The sequence below is a fragment of the Hypomesus transpacificus genome, chromosome 2 (genome assembly GCF_021917145.1).
Source record: "Hypomesus transpacificus isolate Combined female chromosome 2, fHypTra1, whole genome shotgun sequence".
Lineage (NCBI taxonomy): Eukaryota > Metazoa > Chordata > Actinopteri > Osmeriformes > Osmeridae > Hypomesus > Hypomesus transpacificus.
Window position 1 is genome coordinate 16,910,355 of NC_061061.1, and position 14,392 is coordinate 16,924,746.

Genomic DNA, 14,392 nt, shown 5'->3' on the forward strand with positions numbered 1-14,392 from the left:
GCATTTTGGCATCTGAGCAATACAGCTGGACATTGCAGTAGGTAGCTACTGGACACAGTTTGCAGCAAAGGTTAGCATTAGCTTCAGGCGGCTAATGCATCCATTTACCATAAGGGTAACTATTTTGTTATAATGTTATTAGCGTCTGTAAATGAAACACAGCAACCTTTGAGGATAACTTGTTATGTTGGTGTTGTGAAGGAAGTACACAAAGCTTCGCATCAGACACAAATATTCATGAAATTAAATACTTATAAACAGGTTCTGTGGATTCTAATTATGTAATTATCTGGCAATGGGCCCCCATGTATACAATGTTTATACAGCTTCCTAGTGGACGCCTGGGACAAGTACAATTCCACGTAGAGCAGCCCCTTGTTCCCTCCTAGAAGAACAGGCTTCAGTGTCTGTGAACAATGTCAGTGTCCTCGATGGGACTTATAGCTGGATGCACGGTTGCCAAAGACTTGGATTGTGTCTTGAATTATAGTGGGAGCAATGCATGCAGACACACACACACATACAAACATACTGTACACAGACACACACACAAGTTTAACGTTGTGTCATACCAAAAGGTATGACACTTCTATCTCAAACTATCAATGTAAGGAGCCAATATAACACCACAAATGGAGCCAAATAGCACTGCCAAGAAGGTGTTAACCAGTAAGTCTTTGTGCTTGTGTGTGTATGTGTGTGTGTATGTGTGTGTATGTGTGTGTGAGTGTGTGTGTGTTTGAGTGTGTGTGTGTGCGTGTATTTATGTGTGTATGTGACAGTGCGCTGTCCTACTGGTGTGTTTTTGTGTTAGCAGTACACACACACACATGCTCCATTTTTATCATATCCACTTTCAAACCTGTGGCTTGTGAACAATGCAGGGTCTGTCTCTTTACAGCTTGTCTACCTGTCAACAGTTTCAAGGCTTAACAAGACTTGTGTCCCAGAGGTAGGCCTTGTCAACACACACAATACGCCTGTCAATGCATCCTCTGCTCACGCTTCCTATTCTCCCTCATACCAACGGGAGGGTTTGGTCCACAGCTTTCTCAAGCAGGTGTTTCCTCAAACCTGGCAACCTAACAACCCCAAGGAGCGTTTAGTTAATAGTTCTATCAAGCCCATATTTCCCCACCAAACAGGGCAACCTGACAACCTGAAGCACCCAGAACTATGAGAATGTCCGGGAATTGTAATATGGACCTGAGAAACTGTATTACAGACAAAATAACGAAAGTAAAGAACAAGCTAAATCTTGGGGACCTGCTGTATGACAGAGGTTAGATGAAGTCTCCCAGGACTCTATTAGCTCGCTGAGTTAATGCCAATAAATAGGTTATATAATTACACCTTATACAACATCCCCATTACATGGTTTCTAGAACCACCTCGGTTATACAGTGCCCTCCAAAAGTATTGGAACAGTGAGGCCAATTCCTTTATTTTTGCTGTAGACTGAAAACATTTGGGCTTGACATCAAACGATGAATGTGAAACCAGAGATCAACGTTTCAGCTTTTATTTCCAGGTATTTACATCAGGATCTGATGCACAAATTAGAAAATATCACCTTTTTGTTCGAACCCACCCATTTGTCACGTGAGCAAAAGTATTGGAACATATGACTGACAGGTGTGTTTTGTTGCCCAGGTGTGTCCTATTACATACATTATTCAATCAATAAATACCACTGAATGTCTACACTCAGGTTCAGATTGGGTAAGATAGGTTTTGTCTATGCAGACTGTATTCAGAGGTGAAAACAACATGAAAACCGGAGCGCTGTCTTTGGGTGAAAAACAAGCAATTGTGAGTCTTAGAGAAGATGGAAAATCAATCAGAGCCATTGCAGAAACATTGGCCATAGCCAGTACAACCATTTGGAATGTCCTGAAGAAGAAGAAAACTACTGGTGTACTAAGTAACAGACGTCGAACAGGTAGACCAAGGAAAACATCAGCAGTTGATGACAGAAACATTGTGAGAGCTGTAAAGAAAGACCCTAAAACAACTGTTAGTGAGATCAGCAACAACCTCCAGATGGCAGGAGTGAAGGTATCACTATCTACTGTTCGCAGAAGACTTCATGAACAAAAGTACAAGGGCTACACCAGAAGATGCAAACCACTCATTAGCAAGAAGAATAGGAAGGCCAGGCTGGAATTTGCCAAAAAGTACAGAGATGAACCTCAAAAATTCTGGGACAAAGTTTTATGGACTGATGAGACAAAGATTAACTTTTACCAAAGTGATGGAAAGGCTAAAGTTTGGAGAAAGAAAGGAACTGCTCATGATCCCAAACACACAAGCTCATCTGTGAAACACGGTGGAGGTAATGTCATGGCTTGGGCTTGCATGGCTTCTTCTAGGACGGGCTCATTAATCTTCATTGAGGATGTAACACATGATGGCAGCAGCAAAATGAACTCGGAAATCTACAGAAACATTTTGTCTGCCAATTTAAGGAAAGATGCAACCAAACTGATTGGCAGAGCCTTCATCATGCAGCAAGATAACGACCCAAAACACACTGCCAAAACAACAAAGGAGTTCATCAGGGGCAAGAAATGGAAGGTATTAGACTGGCCAAGTCAATCTCCAGACTTAAACCCTATAGAGCATGCATTTTACCTGCTTAAGAGGAGACTGAAGGGAGGAACCCCACAAAACAAACAACAACTGAAAGAGGCTGCAGTGAAAGCCTGGGAAAGCATCAAAAAGGAAGAATGCAAAAGTTTGGTGACGTCAATGGGTCACAGACTTGCTGCAGTTATTGAAAGCAAAGGATTTGCAACTAAATATTAAGTCTTATTCACTTAAATATGTTTTAAGTATATCTGTTCCAATACTTTTGCTCACATGACAAATGGGTGGATTCAAACAAAATGTGATATTTTCTTAGTTGTGCATCAGATCCTGATGTAAATACCTGGAAATAAAAGCTGAAACGTTGATCTCTGGTCTCACGTTCATTATTTGATGTCAAGCCCAAATGTTTTCAGTCTACAGCAAAAATAAAGGAATTCGCCTCACTGTTCCAATACTTTTGGAGGGCACTGTATACTGCACCTACTTTAATGAGTAAGAGATCTGCTGATTGAGATAGATAAGCCAGATAATAACCTGTCACAGCATTATTCCCTCCTAAGGGGTCACCCGGGGTAACTTCAGGGGCAGAAGAAGAATTCTCAGGGTCCCACGGCACTGGTGACCTCAGGGTCAGAGTCACATCCCTTCCCAGCCCTCAGGCTGGCCAGGATGAAAGAGGGGAGTGGAGTGCAGGTCAACCTAAATGTTCAGGCTGGCAGACAGGCCTACGTCTCCTCTGTACGGCAAAGGATATCTTTCACCTACTCATTCTTCTGCTGATTCAGTCAACTGACTTCTGTTCTCCTGTTGCTTCGAATCAGACTCTCCTACCCATACACAAAGGATCTCGTACCGCAAATGCTAATTCTCTCTAATACCTCTTTCCATCATCTTTGCTCTCGCTCTGTCCTCTGCGCTCATCAACTCCACGTTTATACTTCTCCATTTCCAATCCTTTCCCTCTCCTATCACCTCCCTCCCTCCCAGTAATCAGCACAGGGGAGCTCTAATCCAGCTGGGCGCCTCATTGCAGCTGCCATTCATCCCTCTGCCAGCCCCCCGGCCCCCCAATCCTGCGCCCGTCACTCCCGCCCGTCACCCTAGATTAGCTGCCAGACTGCCTTTTTACCGGCCACCTCAAGTGCAAGACGGAGAGGTACTGAGGCCTGAACTGGCTTGTCAGTAACGCATGAGGGCAGAGAGAGAAGGGGAGGAGGAAAGGGGGGAGGTTAAGGAGAGGTTTTGGGAAGCATAAGTGGCGACTATTACACACACACACACACACACAAATGACTCAAGTACATTACTGCTGATGGAAACTGATATCGTTCCTTCTTGAACAGATCAGGATGATGACCTCTCCACCATGCATGGATGAACTTTGACCTTTGGGTTCAGGTCTCCAGTTGCTGGCTCTAATGAAGCAAAGAGAGCACTTTGGTAGGGCTGGGGCGGGGGAGCTTGGTTGTTACTGCAGCGTCTCAACAGTAAAGGTTAGGAAACAGGAGGAAGGCAATCCGATACAAGATTCGGGCGTGTTTTTTGTACCTGCAGTGCGATGTAACACTAAACGCAGTGTTTGTGAGAGAAACCTGGTCTTGGCTTGAGGACACGCAACCAGGGGCACGGTGACTGGGCAGTTTGGCCGAGATATTCCTGCTGTGTGTAAATCACACTGGAGGCCCATATTGCTGCTGCAGGCAATTAAAATGCCATTCTGCCTCTGGCTATTGGAGAGGGCTGTGGAGGGGTGGAGGAGTTGACACGTGTCACCCAGGTCAAAGAAAATTGCTGGTGCTCAGCGGTGTCTCTGGCTCTCTACCTCCACTCCCCCTCTCTCTCTCTCTCTCTCTCTCTCTCTCTCTCTCTCTCTCTCCAGCTGGGTGCATACAGTACACAGTGTTAACTGTTTTTGTGTTATTCAAACCCACCGACCCCCACACGCACACATTTCTATATACAGAATGTCCACACACACACACACACCTTGCCCCTCCCTTCCCAGACCAGCGGTTTTAACCACTGACATCACAGGAAGTTCATGTGCAGAGGCTGCACCTGTCCCACCATGCACCTGTCCCCCTATGGAGGAGAGCTTCCTGTTACACCCCTCTCCTCCTCCCTCTCTCCTCTCACCCTTCCCCCTCTCTGACCTCACCTTACCCTGTGTCCCTTCCCCTCCCCTCTCTCCCCTCCACTCCTCCCTCTCCCCTCTCTCCCCTCCCCTTCTCCCTCTCCCCTCCCCCTCCCCTCTCTCCCCTCCTCCCTCTACCCCCTCTCCCCTCCCCCTCCTCTCCCCTCTCTCCCCTGCTCCCTCCTTCTCCCCTCTCTCCCCTCCCCTCCTCCCAGGAAGAGAGGATGCAAAGAGAGTGAAATGGGCAGAGAAAGAGAGAGAGAGGGGGAGAGAGAGAGAGAGAGAGAGAGAGAGAGAGAGGGGGGGGGGGGGGGGGGATGTGTGTTCCACTGCAGACTAGTGATGAATTTTCTGATATCACAGCACCCTGATCCCTGTTCCCATACCAAGCAAACTCACAGTGATATACAAGGTCTGCTGGCCGAGTCCGTGTGTGTGTGTGTGTAGATAGCAGTGTAGGAGTGTGTGTGTGTGTGTGTGTGGATAGCAGTGTAGGAGTGTGTGTGTGTCTTTCCCTTAGCTTGCACGTTTACAGTTCCTAGGAACTAAAGCACCAGCTGTCCGATGCTGCACAGAACCGTGTGATTTACTTAGTATGGAATGTCATAAAGACCTCAGGAATGCCCTTAACTGCCATTTGTGTGTTAACGTGGATTTATGATCATACTCTCTGTATGAAGGCTGTAGGACAGTGTGAGTTAACCACCTGGATTAAAATACACATAACAAGTAAGTAAGTAATTTACATGGGAATGTAACACAAGAGCTCATGAGTTAGATCAAGACGGGAACCCCCAAGCACAACCAGGGAGGGATTTCCTCCTCAAATTCAGTGCTGTTATGGAGGCCTGACAAGTAGCCCAGTCTGCCACATCCAGCCTCATAATGGCCTACTCTGAAACACCCCCAGTTGTGCTTGACAATGCTCTCACTGATCATGACATGCCAGCCAGTTCCAGAGTTCCAGAGAGGGGGGAGGGGGGGGGGCCGTGGGCCTAATAACCCCCAAGAGGAGTTCCTCGGTGGGGTTGCAGCCCTGAGAGTGGGCCTGGCCGACGACTGGAGAACCATGTTGGATCTGTCAGGCTGCCATGTCGGATTACCCAGGAGAGCTAGTGGAGCTATCTGGGCTCCTCCAGATTCCCCTGGCCCTCCTCTCTCAGGAATATCCTGGAACACAGACGCTGCCAGGACCCCCACCCTCACTATAGGCTGTTTTGAGGGGTGGAAAACACCTTTTAAAAAAACTGTCAGGTGAAGAGATTGACGGGTGGTGGAGCAGAACTAACAAGACCGGTTATTCAATTTTCCTGCTGCTGCACAGTCACAGTCAGAGCTGGTGTTGTTATCGTGTTTTTATTTTATTTTATTTAACCTTTATTTAACCACGCAGAATCATTAAGAACAAAATTATTATTTACAAAGATGGCCTGGCAAAAAGCAGAAGCTTTGTGATCCAGGTCCCTAGTTTCACAACACACACTGCAACAACTATCCACAGGGAGTCAGGTGGCTGAGCAATTAAGGAATTGGGCTAGTGATCAGAAGGTTAATGGTTCGATTCCCGGCCGTGCCAAATGACGTTGTGTCCTTGGGCAAGGCACTTCACCCTACTTGCCTTGGGGGAATGTCCCTGTACATACTGTAAGTCGCTCTGGATAAGAGCGTCTGCTAAATGACTAAATGTAAATGTAATGTAACTATCCATCTGGGTATGATCATTATTATTATTATCTAGTTGGACTTGTTTTGTAGTATAAATGACTGATCCAGTGACTTCACTTAAGTAAACGACATATTTTAAGAAATCTTATCAAGTGAAATTATATATCACTTCACTGGTAGCCAAATGGTTCATGGTGGATATTTTTGCACTTCAATTTGACAGGGTGTGTAAAATTGAAGGGCACATTTTGACAGGGCAGTGGAGAGATAATGCTGGCAACCCTACCTTTGTCCAGAGAGGAGTCTGGAGAGGTGAAGTCCATCAGGCTGCTGATGTCCGTCTTGTAGCACAGATCTGTGGCAGGCGGCTTCTGCCTCTGGTGGAGAGAGGAGTCTGGAGGACAGGAAACAGCAGTGAGACTAGACACACCAGCAGGACACACTGGGAAGGTGTGTGTGTGTGTGTGCGCTTGTGTGTGTTCCTGTAGACTAGATTGTATATGTTTATGTGTGTCTGTGGCTGTGCGTTTATATGTGTGACTGAATACTAAATCTGTTTGTGTGTGTGTGTTTTTGGGTGCTGTTGTGTGTGCGTGTGCTTGTGTGTGTGTGTGGGTGTGTGTGGGGGGGTGCTGGTGTGTGTTTGTGTGCTGGTGTGTGGGGGGGGGGGGGGGGTGGGGGGGGGGGGGGGGGGGGTGCTGGTGTGTGTGTGTGTGTGTGTGGGGAGGGGGGTGGGTGTGGGGGTGTGTGGTGTGTGTGGGGTGTGTGTGTGTGTGTGTGTGGGGGGGGGGTGGTGCTGGTGTGTGTGTGTGTTTGTGTGCTGGTGTGTGTATGTGTTTGTGTGCTGGTGTGTGTATGTGTTTGTGTGCTGGTGTGTGTGTGTGTTTGTGTGCTGGTGTGTGTATCGAAAGTAGAGTTCCTCACACATACCAGCAACACAATGTCTGAGGTATTTAGGAAGGAAGTGATTAATGCAGTGGAACTACACCCCTCATCCCTAACGATTCCCCTGGACGCAAACATAATGAACAATAACTCTCACTCCCCATCCCTTCCGTCCCTAGTACCACACCATACATCACCACAATTATACCCACAACAGCCGTCCTAAGTATTTACACATCCCCAGAAAAGACTGCTGAGGCCATATTAACATGAACTGTGGTGGTAGCAGAGTACATGACCCAGGATGGCAGATGCTTCCATGAGTGTTTCCCAGACATTGATCTTATTGTGGTCACAATAAAACATGTACCGCCACACATTTTTAAACTTTTTTTTAAACTGTTTAACATGGCAAAAAAAAAAACATTTGATTGTAGATCAAATCAGTCATTTCTCTGCATGTTGTATTTGACACCCTGTTGTACCACTGTCTCGTAGAGACGGCCCCCACAAACATGTTTGATGTCGCAACTTAAGACATTAGGTTGTTTTTGCTTTTCTGTGCCGCGTAATCTTGTAGGGAGATGTTCTCTGTTGCACTGAAATTGAGATATTATTACTGTTGCACTGTGCCTGTCAACTGAGATGTGGGTCCTTTGAATTGTGCCAGCTAAAACGTTCCTTGACCACCAAAGAAATTTGGGAAATCTGCATTTATGAGCCTTGATTTTCTGCCGTTCTTTCTACTTCCAATATTTGACCGTCACTTTGGATAAAAGCATTTGCTCAATGAAATGTAAAAGGTAAAGGGTGTGTGTGCGAGGGTAAAGGTGCTGGTTATATGCGTTGCTGGTCGGAAACCACACTGCAGTAGAGTCTCAGCCTCTGAAATGTCCTTCCGTGTTCCACCTCCTTGTTCTGCAGTCGATGCTGTCTCTTAGTTTAACCTCTGACTCACCCCTCCACCTCTACCACCCCCCCCCCCCCCGCCCCAACTCCTCCCACGCTATCCCTTCCCCGACACCTTGTCCGTGTACCCACCACAGCCTATCAAGGCTTCGTTAACACCGGAATTAATTGCAGTCATTGGTACCAGATGTGGTAGATTAGAGGGAATACGGGTCCTGAGGCCAGTCTGTCATTAGAGCTTGATTGCTACTCTCCGCGCCGGCCTGCGTGGACGTTAGCGAGCTGCTAATGCCAGTCTGCTGCCTTTGTCCAGACTTTCTGCTCAGCCAGTGTACTCCGGGAGAGAAGGTTAAAGCTGTAACCCAGTTGGTTGATAAAGTGCACTACTGTAGCTGTGGTTATGCTACTGGAGTAAGAGCCATTCTTTAGCCATACTCGAGCAAGTATTTGAAAGAGACGGATGACCGAGAGGAATGTCTGAGGGAAACCATGGAAGTATTTCACTGTACGGAATATGGTTTTCTCTTTTGAATTACTGGAATGGATGTTGGACAAGTCCACTGAGAACTCTGAGTGGAGGTATAGAGGTCGAGGGTGGTCTTTTATTACCCCAACAGACTTTCAATCCATAGAACTTAAAAGGCTCTGAAAGAAAACAATTGTGCAGCTAATGGAACTATCTGGAAAACATTTATCTTGTTTTTCCCCAGTCTCTTGGTTGGACAACAAAAGCCATCTTTTCATATCTTTTAACAGATTGAGTTTTTGTTTTGTTTTATAAGGTCTGTTTGTTGATCCAAACTACACCGGCATACCAGAGACAGGCCACCAAGCAAGCAGTGACAACAGAACTAGAATCAGTTGAGTGTATTTAGATTGTGTCCTCTACAGTGTGGATATAAGAGAACATGAAACACAGACTTCACCACCACACCTCCCTTAAATCTCTCGGTAGGAGTCCAGTTCACATCTGTTTGTTATCAGCATGTTTGTATATTCCTACACCCTTGCCCTTTCTGGTCATTGTGAAACCTCCTTCTGCCGTAGTTCAGATAAAGTGTTAACTGTGTCCCCGTCTGTTTGATATTACTGTGTTTTCGAGTTGTTTATTTCCCTCAACTGTGATTTCTGGATTGTCTCTATTGTCCTGTCTGCCTGTCGACAGGCCTCTTCTCCTTGATCATACTTGGTGTTCAGCGTCATAGCAACCACACAAGCAGCAAGTGTTGTTGAGCGTCTCCAAACAAAAGTGTACTCTCTTCACACTACCCTCCATCTACCCCCCCCCCATAAAAATATCTTAACCAATCATAACCAAATATAAAGGAATGGAGATAAAAGATAGTTAGAAGTAAAAATGCAAGGACAATTTGATGTTTGTTCTCCCTTGTTGCCTGGTGTTCTCCTTCTCAGGGCTGGCACATGAAAGATGAATTCTTATTTAAACCTAGGCTGCACCCCATCATATAAATCATGTTGTTTTGGATGATTCATTCGACCCACGAGATGGCAGAATCATTTCCCCCTCTCCCCCCCCCTCCTCCTCTCCATCTCCCCACGCCTCTCCTCTCCACCTCTTCTTGCACTCCAGTATTAACCTGAGAAGATTCAGCTTGACTATTATCCCCGCGAACGTGCCACAGAGACTTAGAGAAGATAAGTTATTTTCACTAGCCGGCCGCAAAACCAGAAAAACATTGCACCGTATCTGCATGCACCCACCTCACTGAGGATGCGTGCATTATGTATGGTAATTTAAAGCAGAAATAAATATGAAATCAGGTTGAATAAAAAGTTATCAACTCGTACTGGTTCTCTTGTTTGGTGCTGCCTGTGGTGCAGAGTGTGTTACCTATTTTATAAAAATAAGGAACTCTAGAGAAGTGACTTCAAGGTAAAGCTGGTGTTCAAATGGTGGATACTGGGATGTCTAACACATTTACATTTACATTTAGCAGACGCTCTTATCCAGAGCGACTTACAGTAAGTACAGGGACATTCCCCCCGTGGCAAGTAGGGTGAAGTGCCTTGCCCAAGGACACAACGTCATTTGGCTCAGCCGGGAATCGAACTGGCGACCCTCAGACTACCAGCCCGATTCTCTCACCGCTCAGCCACCTGACTCCCCTAACACATTTTTGGGAATGACAAAAACATTTTTGGCTAGGAATGATTAATTCCAGTCTTTCTTGGATATTTTACCCTACTTCACCAAATCTACCATAGAAGGTAACAAAGACTGCTTCCTGTTCTATATTTATAATGTATTTGTTTGCAGATTGAAGCCTATGCAGAAACAATTACAGAACATTTGGATGCTTGTGAAGCATAAATAAATAAATGTAAGTTACTTTCCCACCAGCACAGATAGTATAACTTTGACGTGAACATTGTCAATAATGAGCTATATAACAAGTCAAGCAACTCTCAACTCAGAAAAAAAGCGAATTTACTCCACAAATGATGTAATAAATTACAATTTCACCCAGCAAGCAAAGCAAGATTCATTTCACACCTCATGTGGCTTTGTTATACAGTCATACAAATTGTTGTATCGTTGCCAAACAGGCAGTCATCAGAGAAAGGATCAATATACAGTCCTGACAACACTCTGGGCACAAACACATCAGCTGTGCTGTTACTCTCTACCGTAAGTCCCAATAAAAGGAAGTGATGACACATCTGACACAATGCCTCCACAACACATTACTAACTTGATCCTTAAAAGTCAAGATCAGATACGATTTTGCACAATGTTTTACAGACTACCATTAATTTTGTCGGGTTACGACAGCTGAAAACAGAGAATCCTCCATCTCAGTCTCGCATTTCAGCAGATAAAGCACTGTGACAACACACCTAGACACATTAACTTTCCTTTACAACTTGTTTTGGAATCAAGGGGAACTGTCTCCAATAAACGAAACGTCGAGAAACAACAAAGTTCCTCCGTGTCCTCATCTCCTAGCCTGAGTAGCCTCATAAAAGTGGTTCTGCCACCCGACGAAAGGATCTCTGACTAGGAAAAGCAATTCATGTGAGACATCATGGCTGGGTGGGACTCTGGTATGGAGATTCAGCTCTCCTGAACAAGAAGACCCCCACAGCTCAGAGACATCTCCACGGAGGAGGATAAAGAAGAAGAGACTGCCACACAGAGAGACGTCTCAAAATAAACTGCTCTCAGGAAACAGAGACCACAGTGCCTCACCCCCCGTCCGCCCCCCCGTAGAGTTTGTAGAGAAGAAGACCTGCTTTGCATGTTAATGATTCTGCTCACAGACAAGTGGTACTGTGCTGGCAGTATTGGAAGTTTATATGCCACCACACAAGTTGTGACCAGCTTGATGTTTCACTCCAGATTTGACTGCGTTGCACAACTGCTGAACCCTCAAGAACCCGTTGCTGTAAAATGTCACACCTACATTTACAGTACGTTAGACCAAACAGTGTGACTACATTGAGCCCGATTCTGCTTTCGCCTCGCGTGTTCAAACACATCCTTCCAGAAGTTTCCTCAACGCAGCGATTGGTGTTGACCCTTGGGGGTGCAGTACGGCTGCAGGTGCCTCAACTCTTCCCTCCTGCCCTCCTCTCATTTCAAAGGACGGTGGCTGCCAGTGCCCCGTCAACACACTGACTTCCGACTCTTGTCATCTCTCTGTGAACCGAACAGTGGACAGAAGAGCCCACAGCACACCCTGGCCACTACAGGCAGTCCGTAGTGAACCAGGTGTTGATTATTTATTATTCCTGTTTTACCAGTCTGGAATCTCCACACTGAGTACAATGCTCAGTACAATGCTGTGACATCAGTGACAGTCCCCACAGGGCTACACCAACCCCTTCTGAGGAGCAGAACTGCTGTGTGATGCAGAGCTCTTGGGACAGCAGGCTTGCAACATCAACATCAAACTCTATCTTGTCCGTGCTGAGTATGGCGACACCCACACTGGCCGAGGCAGTGCAGAGACAGAACGGAGCCTGCAGTGTGCATTCACGACTTGGTACGACTGAGACGATGGAGGCAGAGTCGCTGTGGAACCTGGCGCGCATCGGATGTTCTGACAGGATGAGTTCAGTGGTCACTGTAATTGCTGGAGCTGGAAGCTTATGATAGAGTTTGTAATGGTATGGAGGGGCACATCCAACTCTCTAGAACCGTTTAACCATTACAGAGGCAGCCCCCTAATAATCAGCTGCTACGGTCCATTTCCCTCTCTTCTCTTTCTGTCTCCCTCTCCCTCTCTTTTTTTCCTGTCTCTTTCTATGCCTGTCATTTCTTCACCCTCAGGTCCCCTTCTCAGTTGACTGACTCCACCATCCCTCGTCCTCTACTTCTCGCTTCTCTCTCCCTCTATTTCAGTTTCTCTCTGTCACTTTCCCTCTCTCTTTCTCTCTCTTCTCCCTCTCTATTTCTCTCTCCATTTCTGTTTCTCTCTCGTTCTGTCACTTTCCCTCTATCTTTCACTGTCTCTCTTTCTCTTCTCTCCCTCTCTATTTCTCTTTTCGTCTCTCTTTTCCCCTCTCTCATTCTTTTCTCCCTCTCTCTTTCCATTTAACAAGGTATCTTAAAACTCGGCAAGAACCCGGTGTTCTGGCGTTCTTTCTCATCACAGAGCCTGGCGTATTTTATCTGTCCTCGCAGGGAAAGAAAAGCAGGCAAAGGAACAAAAGCAGGTCTTAATGAGAAGTGGAGGTGATTAAGGACTGAATAGCCCACTGCAGAAACCTCCTCCAAGACACATCCTCCTACCTCCTGTCTGCCATCAGAAGATAGGCGCTGCCTCGTCTCCTGCCTCTGCCACTGGCTTTAATTGTATTGACATTCACTGGTTCTGAAGCTGCTGGACGCCTGATAAACTGCCCTTATTCAGGCATTAATCACTGCTACCCGCCTTGGCTCTGAGATTCACCTGCTGCAGGACCCCAATTCAAGGTGCCCTATAAATATCCTGCAGCTGAATAGAAGCTAATAGCTCTGGGTTGTGGTTTTGAGCAGCTAATAGCTAGCCGTCCTCTCGAATCGCCTTCCCCGTTCGTCCCTTTATCCGGTTGTCAATCTTTGTAAAGGGAAAGGCCGTCAAACGCACAGCATGTGTTACAATTTGGAACTGTGGAGAGGTGGAAGGGAATGGTGAGGGCAGAGCATATAGCTTTGCAGCTACGTTGAGGACTAGCTATGAAAAATAACCTTCCTGCCTCATCAAATAAGAGTATGCTATCTTTTGTTAATGACAATGTAATTTCACACAAAGTTTTGGTGATCAAATATCACATGGCGATGGGTATGGCCCAGTGGTTACAGCATTTGACTGCAAATCAAGAAGTCACAGGTTCAAATAACCCCTCTACTTTGCTTTGGATGAGATGTCCCAAAACTAATGCATTTGGGATACAGAATTTAGTCTTAAAATTGTTCATTCCACATAGTATGATAGTATGGGTATTGAGACACACCCACAAGCATCAAACAAGTGTCAAGGAGTGGAATGCATGAAGGATTTTGGGTAATGTAGTCAGGTTGTTGTATTTGAGACAAATAGCATTGTTGTTGCAGCTGAATTCAGGATATATTGTGTTGTTCTTTGGAGGGCCTTTATTGTATTTGTTGTGGTGGCTGGCAACCAATCTCTTCTCCTCTCCGCTAAGCTTGCAGAAGAGAAGACTGCAAACTTGGCTTGAAATCAACACATTTTACATTAGCCTGCAGAATACTGTAAACAGTTGTCACGACGTGAGGTGGGGTTGGACCCAAATGCAGGGGAGTACCGAGGCATAGCGAGGAACACAGGTTTAATTCTCAAAACAGGACACAGACAGGGTACACACAGGGACAAAGGGTAATGCTAAGACAAAGACTGGACACAAAGCAGGAACCTAAATACACAGAAACAAACAAGACACAGGTGAACACAATGAAACTAACGACAACTGAACGAGACAGGTGACGACAATGACAGGGAAACACTAGGGCAGGGCAAAACCAAAAACAATAGGGGGGCACGGCTGTGGCCGTGACAACAGTTGTACATTTGAATGCTTATTAGATTGCTATTTTAACTATAATGAAATCAAACAAAGACAGTACATTAAAGAAAACTAATTTTGAGTCAAGCACCCTCAATCTTCGTTCAAAACAAATTACTTATCTAAATGCAGGCCTTTATGTGGGCTTTGAATGGCTTTTATGACTGAAACACCAGG

At 45.8% G+C, this 14,392-nt stretch overlaps 1 protein-coding gene across 5 annotated transcripts in view; it reads right to left on the reverse strand.

Moving 5' to 3' along the window:
• LOC124479976 (kazrin-like) overlaps nucleotides 1–14,392 on the reverse strand; it is a 97,429-nt gene that overhangs the window by 41,204 nt on the left and 41,833 nt on the right. For all 5 annotated transcript variants that reach the window (XR_006957497.1, XM_047038992.1, XM_047038973.1 and 2 more), the window contains exon 2: nucleotides 6,678–6,785. Coding sequence is in view for 4 of the 5 variants with exons in the window: in XM_047038992.1 (XP_046894948.1) it covers nucleotides 6,678–6,785 (108 nt within the window). In the remaining variant the exon portion in view is untranslated. The remainder of the gene's footprint in view (nucleotides 1–6,677; nucleotides 6,786–14,392) is intronic.